Raw genomic sequence first — 15,350 nt, 5'->3', positions numbered from 1 at the left:
CCGGTGGAGCCGTGGGTGATGTCTCCAACCTGGCTGGGCAAATCCGGGCTGGCACCGTGCTCTGAGGAATCACTTCTGTCAAGGCACAGTTCCTCTTGGCACTCTTACTCCCATTTCACAGGCCTGCCAAAGGCCGGCCATTTGTGCCAAATTTCGACCTGCACTGGCTGGCAAGGTGACCTGCCTTAAGGCACCTAGCACACAAGAATTCGGCACCTGCACCCGCCGGCTTGGGCGCACCCTGCTGCTTGTTGCCCTTACTCTTGTTCTTCTTCCTGTGTCCTCCCCCTAAGGGTACCTGGCCTGACTGCACAGTGACTGCCAGAGCAGACACCTCGGGATCCACAGCACCCATCCCAGCACACGCCCTGGCCATCTCCACCACCGAAGGATCCTCCAGAAGAGAATTTATGATCCTCCAGCATTCAGTGTTTGAATGGTTCCGGGCCAAGCGTTTCAAAAGGGGCTCTCTGAGTCCAGTCTCCTCAATCTGCTTCTCCATGGCAGCATTAAGCCTCTCGACAAACATCATGAAAGGCTCACCCAGCCTCTGCCTTATGTCAGTGAAATCAGGAGAGGACGCCTTGATGGTCTTCACCAATGCAGCAAACCCCAGAGCCTGACACTGCTCAAGAACATCCCAGGTAGCCTGAAAATCAGGATGGGAGTAGGCACTATCCCCGAGGAGAGCATCCACTCCCACACCATGCCGAGGATCCTCTGGAGGCAGAAGCCTGTTGCTTGCTGCAACCTTCGCAGCATCCTCCATCCAAAACGTCAAGAACATCGCAAATTGCAGAGGCCGGAGAAGCAGCTTCGCAAGCTGCCTGATGTCAGACGGACAGAGCAGATCAGTGCCTATCACCCGGAGAGTCTGCATGACCTCCTGCGAGCCAAGGCCGTGCTTTGAAACCTCGCCCCGCAGTTCCTGAATCACCCGCCTGGCAATCGCCCCGTGCCTGTCGGCTTGTCCCGAATCCAGGACAGCCTCAAACACAGGATGAGCCTGCTCGCTGCCATGGGGCAGAACCTGCCCCCCCCGAACCCCCAGAGACTCTCCCCCCGAGGCAGACCGTGACCTTCCCGCTCCCCCCAACAGACCCTCATCCTCAGCCTCTGAAAGCCGCGCCTTAACCGCGTCCCAAAAGCTGCGGGGATTGTCGGGGCGCACGGTCACCCTACAGGGAGGCAGCATCCAGAGGTGACGAGCAGAGGCCGATTCCGCCCGCCGCTGCCGGCCCTCCCCCACCGCGGCACGCCCTTGCCGGGGGACCGGCCGCCGGTCATCATCGCTGTCCGAGTCCCCAGCCAGGAATGGGGAGGGCGCCCAGCGGGTCACGGGGGGTGGCACGTTAACAAAGGGGTCCGGATCCGAGAAGCCGGCCGCGGGCTGCGAACCCGAAGGGACAGTCACAGGGCGGAACAGAGGCGGACCGGCCACCGGCACCGCCGCGGCCGGAGACCGGGCAGCGGGCGGCGCAGCCAGAGCCGACGGCACCTCCGGCACCGCAGGCTGTCCTGGCCGAGGTGTAGAAGACACTAAGACACAGGAAGCGGCCGCCGCGCCGGAATGAGGAAGAGGCACTGCCCCTGCTGCATGAATTACCGCTCGGAGAGACGGTGTCGGAGCCGCACTCACAGCCGCTGCTGTCTGTGCAGGAGCCACGGGGAAGGAGGGGAAACCCGGGCGGGAACACGACACCGGCTGGGGCGGGCAGCTGCCCGCTAGCAGCCGCTATGGGCCTGGCCGGTGCAACTGCACAGGCTCCATGGCTGATAACGAGGAAGCTGCCGGAGCGATCCGCAGTGTCCTGGCAACCGCCGGGGCGGGAGCCGACCCCTCCGGGAGGGGGCTGCGGGGCCGGAGAATGCTGACCCCCAAACGGCAGGGGGGGGGAAAGGCGGGACTGCTGTCGGGCAGGAGATCCCCGGTCCTTTGGCAGCAGGGGTGGAGAAAGGCGGGACATCATTCGGCCGAGAACCCCGGTTCTTCGGCAGCAGGGGCGGGGAAAGGCTCAACTTCTGTCGCAGCGAACCCCCAGCCCCCCTCCCCAAAGAGGGGGGGGCCGAACCCTGCGCAGACGGGGAGCCGGGACCCGACGATCGTCTCTCCGAAGCGCCGGCAGCACCCCTGTCCGTCTCCGAACCTCCGGGCCGGTCCCGGAGCGCTGCGCACAGGGTGTCGCACACAGCCAGGAGTGGGGGCACAGCATCGTCCCCTCTGTAAAACTCCTCCGCGAGCAGACCACACAGCTCCTGACACCGGCCCAGGTCAAAAGCCACGGCCATGTCCATCGGGAACTCATGAGTCCTGGCCCACACCAGCAGGTCCATCAACGAGGCGTCAGGCACCGAGAACCCCCTATAGGAAAGGAGGTGCCTCCACACAGAAAAAACCTTGTTCTCGTCATCATCCCGATCCCCCATCACGGAAACAGCGGCACCCAGCCCCAGCAATTCACGAACTGTCCACGTTCTGGGAAGTCCGTCCCCGCCCGCAGGTCCCGGTTATCAGGGCAGCCCCACGGACCAAGCCCAGCGAGAAGGGCGGGGGAAAGGCCGGGGACACAGAGCGGGTCCGAGCGCGGCCAAGCCGCCCCCGTGGGGTCCGGCGGGGTCCCGGGGGTCCGCCGCACTCCGCGAAGGCCGGCCGGAGCAGCGCACACGTCGGGTCACCAGATGTCCCTCTTGCGCCGGGAATGACACAGGAACAGGTGAGAGGCAGGATTGCAGAAAGAACAAAGAAGGCTTTATTCAAGGGAACGGCGCGGTTTATATAGAGTGACACGATACAATTTATTCGATTGGCTAGTTAACAAAAACACCTTTCTCACACACCGTCCTTGAGAAGAACAGAAAGACGAAGTACAAAAACACCACCTGCAGATTGTTTATCCTAACAAGTTATCACATTTATACAACTCCCTGAAAGTTCTCAAAAACCGTTGTGAGAAACGCTTGCCGTTTCTCTCTTGCTGTCCCATGGCATCCACAGACACAGAAGAAAATCTAAAGTTTTCATTGATGTTTTTCCAAGGGTGAGACGCAGGTCTGATGTCTCCTCCCCCTCCTGTGAGGATTAACAGGGTGAAACTGGGCACTGGGTTCAAAAGTGCTGGGGATGTGAATGCCTGGGGAATGAATCACGTCATTTTTCCTTTGGGGGCAAAAAGCTTAAAAGGTTCAGTCTTCTTCTTCAAAAACAGATATGATTTGTCTTGTGCTTCCTGCTTCACTCGACACCTCTCTGCTCCTGACAGCCCTGTCCTTGGGTGAGGCCTTGGGCCAGCATGCACCTGGGAATTTATCCAAGTCAAAAAATTGTCTGTGTATCCTGTACAGAAGGGTCCAGAGATCTCCTGAGGCAGATCTTCACTCTAAAAGCACTTTGGGGCCTCCCAGCCCTCTGGTGCCTGCCAGTTCCTCCCAGACCCCAGAGGAAAAGGGGACAGTGAGCCAGACCTCGGCACTGCAGCCTGTTTTGGGAAGGGCTGTGTGGGTCCATGGACACGAGGGCTGCCAGGAAAGCACTTGTGTCTATGCACTGTGGGGGCTCAGAACCTTCCATGGGGCCCCAGGGTGGGGAGCACCTGGGGAGCAGCGGAGTAGCAGCAGGTCCTAGAGGGGGAAGAAATGCTCAAGGGGAGCAGCAGGTCCTTGGGAGAGGGACTGGAATGGGCTGGCAACAGCTTCCCTGAATGGGAGATTAGGGGAAGGTCAGCAGCTTCCCTTGGGAGCAATAGAACCCTGGGGAGGGCCCAGATCCCAGTGGGGCAGATCCTTTAGGAGGTGGCAGACCCTGGGTGGGGGAGAGCACTTCCTCAGCACGGTGACATTCCCCCGGGCTGATCTCCCTGAAGGCAGCCCATGCCAGGGAGAGGGACCAGATGGGCACAAATTCCATTTGGGGTGAGGCTCTTTCCAGGGCGGCAGGTGCGTGGGACCAGGTGCCGGGGTCGATGCTGTGGGTCAGCGCCCCGAGGACACCGCAGCCCCCCCAGGCACCGCGGGGAGCGGAGCCCCAGCTGCGGTCGCGGGGAGGCGGAGCGGGCGGGCGGGGCGCGGCTGCCGCCCGCCTCCGCCGGGGCTGGGACCGGGGCCGGGGCCGGTCGGGGCGTTCAGGGATGGATGCTGCGCCCGGGAGCGCCCCGTCGTCCTCCGCCGCGGCGTTGCGGCTGGCGCTGGCGGCTCCGGGGCTGCCCGAGGGTCCCCTCTGCTGCCCCATCTGCCTGGACGTGCTGCGGGACCCGGTGACGGTGCCGTGCGGACACAACTTCTGTCAGGGCTGCTTGCAGGAGCTCCGCCAGCGGCCAGGCCCCCCCGACGGCGGCGGGGCGGGCGGGGCCGCCCGCTGCCCGCTGTGCCAGGAGCCCGTCCCCGCGGCCCTGCGCCTCTGCAAGAACCGCGCCCTGTGCGAGCTCCTGCCGCTCCTGGCGGCCGCCACCGGCGGCTCGTCCCCGTCGTCCTCGGCCGCCGCGTCCCCGACGTCCCCGGCCGCCGCGTCCCCGATGGCGCCGGGAGCCGAGGAGGAGGATGCTGCGGGGGAGGAAGGAGCGGTGGTGCTGTGCGATGTGTGCCCGCCCGGGTCCCGCGTGGCGGCCGAGCGGTCGTGCCTGGTGTGCCTGGCGTCCTTCTGCGGGGCGCACCTGGAGCCGCACCGGCGCGCCCCGGCGTTCCGCGCACACCGGCTGGTGGCCCCGCTGCGCCGGCTGGAGGAGGGGCTGTGCCCCCGCCACCTGCAGCCCCTGGACGGCTTCTGCCGCACCGAGCAGAGCTGTGTCTGCTCCCGCTGCCGCGCCCACGAGCATCGCGCCCACGACGTGGTGCCCCTCGAGCAGGAGCGAGAGCACAAGCAGGTGCGTGGGGTGGGGAGGGGCGCGGAGGTCCCCACGCGGGTGGGACCCTGGTGTGGGGGTGTCGTGGGTGCTGTGAGGTGCGGCATCCCTCGGAGCGGTTCATCCTGCATCCACGGGGAGCCCCGTCCCCAGGTGCGGTGTGTGCAGGTGCAGCACTGGTGGGATGCCATGTGGCGGAGGGGACGCTGTACTCTCACCCCTCGGGGAATTCCACCCCAACATATGGACAGGGTGCTGCGCCATCAGGGAACCCCTGCGACTGGGACAGGATGGGCAGGTGGGGACGGGAATCGGAGCAGAGGCGCTGCCGGGCATCCCGTGGGAGTCTTCCCGCTGCGGAGCCGAACTCGCAGTCCCTACACAGTGGGTGTAGGGCTGGGGCGAGGCTGCTTGGGACACCCCACAGCGGCCGCCCCCGCGGTCCCGGCACCCGCCCTCCCCGTCTCGTTCCCACAGCTCCCTCCCGGCGGTTTTTCGCCCGCGCTGGCAGCCGGCCCGGCCGCCGCTCCCGCTCCCCCAGCCTTTTGTATCCTGCCGTTTTGGCAGCGGGGGTTTTCCATCACTCCCATTCCCAGATGTGACTGAGTCACCTCCTAAACTCACACCCACGAGCCTTCACAGGAGCCGGGGCTCCAGTCCCAACGTGGTGCTGCCTTCCTGGGCACTGCTGCCTTGAAAGTGTGGGACCTCTGTGGGGCTGCAGGCAGATGGGAACCTGTGAGTCTCACGGTGTGGTGGCATCTCGCATGGCCATGAGACATTTGGAGACCTTGGGAGAGTTTGCCTTTTCCAAGGAGGAGCCCAGCCCCAAGCAACAGCCCCAAGCCAGCTCCCCCTCCTGATGGGCTGCTAGGATTGCAGGAAAACCCTTTTATCGGCATTATTAGTCATGAGGCGCCTTAAAATAGAAAGTGTGTGTAATCCCCGCCCCGAGGAGCTGTCAGACCTCAGCAGGCGCTGCTTAATGTCGCCTGCCGGACCTCTGTGCCTGCCCTCGGCCACCGCCCTCGGCTGTGGGCTGGGATGGATGCACGGGAAAAGCACCTGGAGCTCCTGCCCGGGAACAAGCCCTGCAGGGAGCAGGGCCAGGGGGTTCAGCATCAGCAGGGAGCTGTCTGGCTGGGGAGTGCCCTCCTGGCTCCCGAGGGACCCGTCCTCGTGATGGGCAATGGATGAGCCAACAATAGCGTCTCAGGAAGCGCCGTGTTCAGAAGGTGCTTCCTTTGCAGCCCGTGCTCCGGAGCTGGTTTGCTTTGCTCCTAAACAGAAACCTCCAGGGGACTCTGTGCAGAGTTTCTGAGTGCTCCAGGCCCGCCTTTCAGCTTCTGCACCAAAATCCAGCTAGTGGATTTTTCCCAGCCCTGGGTTCTCACTAAGAGCAGTCTTAGCTGCAATCACTGCCTGATGGGTTTGCTTTCAGATTCCTGTTTTGTTCAGTTTCCGCTGGGACTGGGGTGGAGAACTTGGACCTGGACATGACCCTTTCGTTTTCCAGCTGAGTGAGAAGGGTTTGCAGGTTGGATGTTGCAGGGAAGGAAAACAGGAAAACAACTCATGGTTCCCCTTGCATCCTTCATGCCAAGCTTTGTGGCGAGGTCACGGTCAGAGAGGCTCTGTGGATCTGCTTAGGGAGAGGCTGAATGCCCTGTGGCTCCCAGTGGGACTGGGGGTAAAGCTCACTGTTTGTCCTTCACATCTGCAGGCCCAACAAGCCAAATTCCTCAGTGATGTGGAGAATGAGCTGGAGGAGCTGGCAGTCACCATCACCCAGGCCAAGAAGATGGTGGAGCTCATTAAGGTGACTCTGCAATGCCTTTGCTCCGTTAGTGCAGCTCTGCTGGGCTGGGGGTGGAGGAGAAGGGGCTGTGAGGTTTTGGGGTGGATGGGCTGTAAAGATGGTGGTTACAGGAACACCGTGAAACGATGGTGATCCTGGCAGAGACCCCTGAGGATTCCTTCTCCTCATCTCTGCTAACACTCCTGGCATCTCTGGTTGCTTTAGTCTTTGACATGGAAGAAGGAACAGGGCAAGGTCCATGCCAGGGCATCCTCTGGCTCTTGCACCTTCTCTCCCCAGGCTTATGGGGGCCCTTTGGCCCTTGTGCAAACACTTTCCTGCTTGGGAACACCAAATGTGATGCAGCAATAAGTGGCTGTGCCCAGCCAGATCTCTTGACAGCTGCACTGTGAAGTGATCCGAGTTCCTGGGTGAAGGGGGATTCTTTCACCCAAGAAGTGTCACCCAAGTTCTTGGAGTGTCAGGGGCAGGGAGCTCAGTTCCAGGGAGCTGAGATCTGGGTGCTGGGCAGGGCACAGGCGTGGCCCTCCTACACCCTCACCTGTGGGTCCTGACCCCTCTCTCCCTGCACTCAGGGTGCTGCCACAAAGGAGAGGGAGAGGGTCGAGAAGCTCTTTGCAGAGGCCTCTGAGGTGCTGGCAGCCTTCCAGAAGGAGGTGACAGGATTCATCGAGGACGGGGAGCGCTCCATGCTGGGGGAGGCCGAGGCCGATCTCCGCTGGAAGGAGCAGAGACGAGCCAAGCTGGCACAGTGCAAGCAGAGCCTGGAGAACGTCCCCAGCACCGACACCATCTACTTCCTCCAGGTGGGATGGGGCTAGGAAGGAGCTGACAGTGTTGTATTTTGGGCTTTTGTCCCATTTCCCATGGAGCTGGGGGCCTGGGATGTGCAGGTTGCTGAGTCTCACTCCTGCTGGCTCAGTTCTGTCCCCTCCCCTCCCTCTCCCAGGGGGACCAGGCAGCCACCTCTGTCCTGTCTGTGACTCAGGACAGGCTGATGTGCTGCCCAGAGGGGGTACCTGGGTGTGGGGAGAGCAAGACTTTGGGGGGGTGCCCCACTGCCTCCTCCAGCATCCTCCCCCCTCCCTGAGAGCCCAGCAAGAGGAGACATTTTAGGGAGGAGATGCTGCTCCCTGCGAGGTGGGCATGGTCTGAGTCTGGGTTTGAAAGGGAGTGAAGAGAAGGTGCCAGGAACACGTGGCTGAGAAAGAGCTCTCCTCCCTTATGCTGTCCTTGGGCCAAGTCCTGAGAGCTGCCAGATCCCAAATCCTCCAGGGCCGGGTGGGGTCCTGGAACAAGAGACAACTTTGGCTTGTTTGAAACCTCCTGAAACTCCGTCTTTTTTGGCTCAGGAATTTCAGGCCTTGAAAGCAGCCATGGAAGAAAACCTCTCTCCACCTTTGAGCTTCCAGAGAGAGCTGAACTTCACCAAGTGCACCCAAGTTGTGGGTGCCATGAAAGATGTGCTGTCCACTGCCTGCAAAAACCAGTGGAACCACTTGCAGGGGAAAGGAGTTGATGGATTGAATTGCCAGGAGATGGAGGAAGGTTTGTGTTCACCCGGCCCCTCTGCCTGGACGGTTCCCTGTCCCTTTCCCTCTTCCCTGTGTGGGTGGGAGGTGGCTGCATGGCCCTGGGAGCTCTGGCCCCTCTCCTTCCAGCCCTGGAAGCTGCTCAGCACGGGTTCCCTGCTCGTTGCACAATCCCTGTCTGAGCTTACGCCTCTTTGAGGTTTTGTGAATTTTTCCACGGAGACCGGAGACTGGAGAGGCAACAAACAGCCCGGGAGTCAGGGAGGGCCCTGTGGGAGGGGGCAAGTGGCCAAAGTGGCCTCCTGTGAAAGGGGACTCTTCTTCCCAGGACAGACAATCCTCCTCACGGGGCAGACTGTGGGCTCCCAAACATGCCAGGGTTAGGGAGCTGATGTGGCAGCTCTCTCCCTTGCTGTCTCATTCAACCTGAGCTCTCTCCTTTTTCATTTTCTGGGATGCCCCTGGGAATTGCAGCTGGTTCCTTGCCCCACTGCCCACCTCCCTGGGGTGACAAAAGTGGTGTCTGTCCTTTCCTGTGTGGGAGCCACAGGGGATGTGCAGGGGGAGCGGAGCTGCTGGCTGGGGCTGTGACAGCTGGGTGCCATCAGAGGCAGGGGACAATGCTCCAGGGGACAATGACCCCTTGGTGGTGGTTTGGTTCCTTTGCTGATGCAAACCCTTCTGTCCCCGTCTCTGCAGCGTTGGCTGAATCCCGATTTCCAGACAAGTCAAACAATCCTGCCTGCCTGGAGAGCCGAGATTATTTCCTGAAATGTAAGTGGGGTGTTGGAACCCTGGATACTGAGAGTTTTGGGCTTTCTGTGCTGAAAGGCACAGACCCTCAAGAGAACACTACGTTTAACCTGAGGCTGTGGAGAAAGGCTTCCAAAATTAAATAATAGAATTAAGATTACGTGTTGTGGTTTGAATAGAAATGTGTAACATCACATAGTAGAAAACTTAGAGTTTAAGGTTTTAGACTATAGTAATATATATAAAGCTAAGATGGAGGTTTTAAGGTGGTGACTAGTTCTTCCTCTTCATGGGTTTAGGTGGTATTTTATTTATTTTGCTGGGGGACTTCTGCTTTGGGTTGTTGCTAAGGCCCATCTTCCCTTTCCTCTCTCCTTCCCGCCTGCCCGGCGCTGATCCAGTGGCTGTGGGAGCTCTGCCACCAGCAGAGGAAATTCTGCTTGGCTAACAGGGAGGCCTCCTGGCTTTCCTGACAACAGCCAGAGCCTGGTTAGCTGATGGATTTTTTCCCTTGTCTGTGGTTCTGCTGGCCCAGCTGCCCCAGGGGCACTGCAGGCGTCCTGTGTAATTCCTGCAGCTTTCCAGCCCTTGGCAGATTGGATCCTCTTTAAATCAGATCAGAGTTTGTGTGTTGTGTTTGTCTGCCTTGTTTGCTACAGGACCCTGGGCTGGTGAGGGTTGTCTGCAGCAGCAAAATGACAGAGATCACACAGTGGTGGAGCAGAGTGGGGCAGGAGAGGCTGAGGCTGGAGGGTGCAGGGCTGGGCTTGAGCTCCCACACCCCACCTGTGTGTCCTCAGCCTTACAGGGGATATGGGGTCACCTACTGACGTGTCCTTAGGGGACAAGATCTGCCTCTGTGGCACAGAGCAGCAAAACCTGGGCTCAAGGAGGGTGTGTGTAAGAGCTGAAATGAGGGGTGCGGGACTCCAGGCACCTCTCCAAAATGCAGTTTATTCCATCCAAGACATTGTAGCAGTCCAGGGTGGTGGGTGACAGAGCCTGTGCCTACAGCTGTCAGCTCCAGCTGCAGGCAGGCCTGGACACCCTTTGGTTTTGGTTACATTGCATTATATACTTTTCTTTGCTGAGCCTCTTAATACAGTAGAACCAATCTATACCTTAACAATTATCTATAGCCTATCATAACTGCTATCATTACCATATTCATGTTAGTGTTCTCCAATCACTGAAAGTTAGCACATTACAGTTTAAGCTACAAGTTGTTTTTCAGTTTTCTTGGCAGTGGAAAATTCTGAGACCTTTTTTCTACTTGCCACCTCAGTAGACTTGTTTGCCTGTGCTATCTTTCTGCTTGGTAAAAACATCTTCTTGTTTGAGGTGGGTTTATCCTTTGTTCTAACTAACACACCCTTTGCCTCCTTGGTTACTCAGTGAGACTGGCTTAGCAATTCTTTTCTTCTATATCAAAACTTGCTTCCAACTCTATTCCTTCATCAGACTCCACATTTAAAAATCTTTCTGCCAAGCACACGTATCTGTGAGACTTTCTTGTCAAACTTTCATCCTTCCCAACAGGTGTGCTCATCTGCTGTCAGACTGGGACACGCCATGGTTCAGACTGCAATGCAGCTGATGTGATCCATGCCCAGGGTTGTTCCCTGGAAGAGCTTCCTGGGGCATCCCCTCTGTTTGGGATCCATGAGTGGCTCTCACCTGGCCCATGGCCATACTTGCTGGGGACTGCCTGTTTGCAGCTGTGGCATGCCTGGCTGTTCTCTCTTCTTGGGATCTCTCTCCTTGGGGTCTCTCTCAACTGCATTGGTCTGTGGTTACCTGAAATATGCTTTTATGTGCCATTTCCTTTCCACCAGTCTGTCAGGTGGATTCTCCAATGTCTGGTATCACAGTTGAGCTCATCAAGCAGCCCCTCTGCCCAGTTACCTGTATTCATCCTGCTTATGGGAGTATCAGCTCTTTCACCCTTTCATCCTCACTGACTGAAATTTGCATGGGACTTAAAAGCAAGGGGACAGAGTGATGGGAAGGGTCAGAAAGGATCATGCTCATCATCAAAGTCTGGGGCAGGGAGGATTTCCTTGCACTTCCCTCCACATGCTCACTTCTCCCTCTTGCCCCACGCAGTCGCCTTCATCATCGACCTGGACAGCGACACAGCTGACAAGTTCATCCAGCTGTTTGGCACCAAGGGGGCCAAACGGGTGCTGTGCCCCATCCCCTACCCGGAGAGCCCCACCCGCTTCGTCAACTGCGAGCAGGTGCTGGGTTTGAACCTCATGAACAGGGGCAACTACTACTGGGAGGTGGAGCTGATCGACGGCTGGGTCAGCATCGGGGTCATCGCCGAGGACTTCGACCCGCGGGAGGCCTACAGCCACGGCCGCCTGGGCAGGAACGACAGCTCCTGCTGCCTGCAGTGGAACGGCCAGAACTATGTGGCCTGGTTTGGTGGCTTCGAGCGCCCCGTCCAGCAGCCCTTCTTCCACACCATCGGCGTCTTCCTGGAGTATTCCGAGAAGGCTTTGACCTTCTACGGGGTCAAGGACTCCAAAATGACCTGCCTGCAGCAGCTCAAGGTCTCCCCTTCTGCCAAGGGGAAGCTCGACCCGTTCCAGAACAAGATCAACCGGCAGTTTGCCTCTCTTTTCTCGTGCAAGCTGAAGCCAGCCTTCTTCCTGGAGAGCGTGGATGCCCACCTGCAGATCGGGCCGCTGAAGAAGGATTGCGTGTCGGTGCTGAAGCGCCGGTGACCGCCCGGGGACGGGGGCACGGACAGAGCCACGGAGGTCTCTCCTGCAGGTCATTGCCAGCTCTCTGTGGCAGCCCTGTCTGTCTCTGTGGCAGCCCTCCCTCCTCTCTGCGCTGTTGGGGACCCAGGGCTGGATGGAGCCTCCTGATGGGCAGGGCTGGGAGCAAGGACGGGGCTGGATCCAAGTGCCAGCTCTGCCCCTGAGTGAGCTTGGGCCAGTCCCTGTGCTGCTCCCTGCCCCTCAGCTTCCCTTTCTGGACATCAGGGACTGCCACAGCCTTTCTTGGTAAAGTGTGCTGCTCAGAAGTGCCACATGGATTTGGAGCTGTGCCCTGGCCACCTGCCCAGTCCCTCTGCTTCACCTCTGCTCGCTCTGCCCCGGCAACTTGTGCAGATGCTTTGTGCCTTATCTCAGGCTCAGTTCCTGATGCTTTTCTGAGTGCTGCCTCGTTGACACCTTCTGTATGCTCCTCACAAAGTGCCTTTGATGCTGCAAGCCCTGTGTGGATCAGGTGTGTTCAGGGTCCCAAGGCAGACGTGGCCACTTCCCATCACCTCTGTGCCCTGGCATGGGCGAGATGGTGCTCCAGGGAGAGGGATGTGGAGGAGCCTGGTGCTGGGGTGGTGCTGGGGTGGTGCTGAGGCAATGCAGTACCTCTCCTTGCAGGGCTGCCCACCCATCAGTGCTGCAAATGTGAAACAAGGATCTCTGCCCAGCTGGGAAAGGGAGAAACCTCCTGCCTAGAAGCAGCACCACTGTTCCCACCTGGAGATGGGGAAGGGAAGAGCACAAACCAAGTTTTGAGGATGTGCTCTAAGTACACACATTCTTAGCAATTCTTAGCAAAGCTTTACAGCCAAATTTCCCCCCATGTTTTTGATAGCATGGCTGTCCTGGGGGATTTTAGTACTGTTGAGTGACCAACTCTTCAAGAACCCTGGGCACACTTGAGCTGAAAATCTGCTCCTTAGCTTAGAGATTTTTAAGTGACAGCGGTGCTGTGAATTTGTCCCAGAGATAAATGGTCTGGTTTAGTGTTCTAGGACAGCTGTGAGTGCCTCCATAAAGGTGCAGCATCAGTCAGCTACTAAATGACCCTTTGGACTCTGGGAATAAGTAACAATTAACAAAAACTACTCTCAAGCGAGAGGGAACACTGTTCCCTTCAGGAAAGGTGGAAGCTCGAGGCTGAGAGACAAAACTGCCAGTTCACATGTCCTAAGGGAGCTTTTTCAGAAGGAAAACACAGAAATACTGCCTGTGAGGGCAGCACAGAGCAGCCCCTGTCTCAGCACAGTGTGCCTTTCCACAAGTTTGTTTTTTCTGGGGTTATTTTGCTACCTACCTCCCAAAGCTTGCTTTACAGAACCGTGGTGCTGTGTAATGTACACCTGGAGAGAAAATACAGAGGGTCAGGTTCTTCACTGGCATGAGTGAGTCAGGGATGATGCAACAACCAGCAGGAATAATCAACAGCCCATTCAGCTAAATATATGAGATATATATATTTTTTTCCCCAAAGGATAAGCTGGAAATCAGTGCTATATTCAAGGGGAGCCAAGGGAAAAATGTGAATGTGAATGAAAGGCAGGCACAAAGCTGGGAGGTTTGAAGTTAAAGCCACGTTTACATGCTGAGGCTCAAAGAGCTCCTTTACTGTGACTCCTTTGCCAGAGCTGCCAGTTTCTGCTGGTGCAGAAAGAGCTGCCAGTGCCCTGAAAATAAGGATATTTTAGTGGATGAAAGGTCTGAATGCAGCCACCCCTTCCCTGGGGCAAGGCTGGTGAGTCAGTTTGGGAAGGGGCTTGCTGGGATCTGTCTGCAAATTCCTCCTCCTCCTCCCCCCCTGCATGAGGTGACTCCTAAACTCAGCAAGCAGTGGGAAAAGCAACAGTAGGGCTTCCAGAATGAAATCTTCAGCTGAAATCTTGGCCTTTCCTGGCTGGTGGGAATGCTGCCCAGACTTCTGTCCGGATGGGAATTCATTCCCTGCGTCCTGAGCTCCAAGCCCTCTTTGTTTGGCTGGCGCCGGCGGCCCCTGCAGGGCTCAGCCCTTGCAGAGCTGTCAGCGGTGACACAGAGCAGGCTGCTCTGCTCAGGGGCAGAACGGGGTGTCAGGAGCTCCTGGTGGAAGGAGAAAGGCAGAGCTGTGCCACAGCCCGTGCACGGTCACATCCTGGCGGGACAAGGAAGGGAAGGAACCTTCATCTCTGCAGGAAGAGATCTCCCACATCTGCGCCCTAAATCTCATTTATTCAGGCTAAACTCCCACAGTTTGCAGCCAGGAGTTTTGCCAGAGTAAACACAGCAGATCTGGGTCTTTGCCCTGTTTGGTTTCACTGTAGGTGGATGGATTGCTCCAAGGGGAAACCCGGGCTGGAGCCACTCATCCCACCCTCCTCCACTTTCCCAACGCACAGACACAAACCTCTGACCTCCTTCAGGGGTCGGGGGGCTCAGAGGGATCCTCTCTCTCCACCCTGCCACCACCTGGGAGCAGCTCAAGAGGCCCCTGGGGTGTCTGGGCATGGTGTGGGGCTGTGCTGCTGCTTTGGGGGATTCATGGATCAGCTCCACGGAGCATCCGGGGGGCTCCTGTGGATGTGCCACGCTTGGGAGGTGCTGCCCAAGCCTCTCTTTCCTGCTGCTTGCTTTTGTCCTGGTTGGGAGTGCTAAAACCCCTCCTGCTCCAGGGATGGTTTAAAAGAGGAGCAATCCCCTCAGGAGTCAGAGTTTGCTCTGTGCTGCCAGGGATTTGTAAACTGGAGCGATCAGGGAGTGTGCCCTGTGCCAGCTCTGCATCCCTGATTTTGCTGTATACAAAGGGTTAAAAGCAGGGTGAGATGAGTTGAGATGGCTCTCCATAGCACTTGGCAATTTAAACAGCCTTTCCTTGTTTCCATGGGTTATTTCTGCTGTCACAGAGTGTTCCTCTTTTTAATTAGGATTTTTTAAATACAGTAACTGTAGGGTGTTTTACAGTGTGTGAAAAAACTGTAACAGAATCCTGTCATGGTGTTAGAGACTATGATTTGACCATTAAATATGATACAGTCATTGCCCTGGGTTGTCTTTCCTTTCAATACCAAACCACTTGACTTGTCCCATTATCTCATGTTTACTTTTCTGTGTCCTGTACATCTGGAATAAAATAACACAATTTTATTTTCCAAGTGTGTCCAAGGGAATTCTGCCACACATGCATTTTTATTGCAAAAAGAGCGGAAGAACCTTAAAATCCAATAATAATTGTCAGCCCTGGGCAATTCAAAACAATGAATTGGCTCAGTTCTCTCTTCTATGTCTGTCCTCATCCTACAAATAAAAAAGATTATCAGATTAGGTATTTTTTCCTTAGTGTTTTGAAGTTTTAAGAGTATAAATTTCCAAAATTTTCTGTGTGATGAGGAGGTCTAGAGCTTCACACACACACAGTGGCAATTACAGCAGCATCTTTTTAAAGTGAAGGCTGCTTTTCTTAATCCCAAATGTCAATTGGAGTTAGGATAAAAATGTTATTTGGTGAGCCTTAGTTCATGTGAGGTGCCAATGCTCCATCTGGGTGGAAGCCGAGTGGATTCTGCTCCTGACTTTAATAGGAGAAGAATCAGAACTGTTTGTTATGGCTGTTTCTTAAAAGGGAAACTTACTGCTTATTGAAAAAGCGGATATGAAAAGC

At 57.2% G+C, this 15,350-nt stretch overlaps 1 protein-coding gene across 1 annotated transcript; it reads left to right on the top strand.

Annotated features, from left to right (window-relative positions):
- The first annotated feature begins 4,119 nt into the window (after window positions 1-4,119).
- Window positions 4,120-14,797, top strand: TRIM47 (tripartite motif containing 47). Its single transcript, XM_084218571.1, has 6 exons — window positions 4,120-4,856; window positions 6,559-6,654; window positions 7,230-7,460; window positions 8,007-8,202; window positions 8,886-8,960; window positions 11,046-14,797. Exons 1-6 carry the CDS (start codon window positions 4,125-4,127, stop codon window positions 11,669-11,671), a joined length of 1,956 nt encoding a protein of 651 aa, XP_084074697.1. The 5' UTR covers window positions 4,120-4,124; the 3' UTR covers window positions 11,672-14,797.
- Window positions 14,798-15,350: the final 553 nt, after the last annotated feature.

Source organism: Fringilla coelebs, assembly GCF_963513975.1.
Source record: "Fringilla coelebs genome assembly, chromosome: 19".
NCBI classification, from domain to species: Eukaryota; Metazoa; Chordata; class Aves; order Passeriformes; family Fringillidae; genus Fringilla; species Fringilla coelebs.
The sequence above is the reverse complement of the archived record's forward strand: the minus strand, read 5'-3'. Positions and strand labels throughout refer to the sequence as shown.

What these genes read in the sequence shown, in the direction of transcription:
- TRIM47 (XM_084218571.1), top strand. Translation starts at nt 4,125, where the DNA reads ATGGATGCTGCGCCCGGGAGCGCCCCGTCGTCCTCCGCCGCGGCGTTG. An exon ending in AGATGGTGGAGCTCATTAAG is followed by an intron (nt 6,655 to 7,229) that starts GTGACTCTGCAA and finishes CCCTGCACTCAG; the next exon opens with GGTGCTGCCACAAAGGAGAG. An exon ending in CCGAGATTATTTCCTGAAAT is followed by an intron (nt 8,961 to 11,045) that starts GTAAGTGGGGTG and finishes TGCCCCACGCAG; the next exon opens with TCGCCTTCATCATCGACCTG.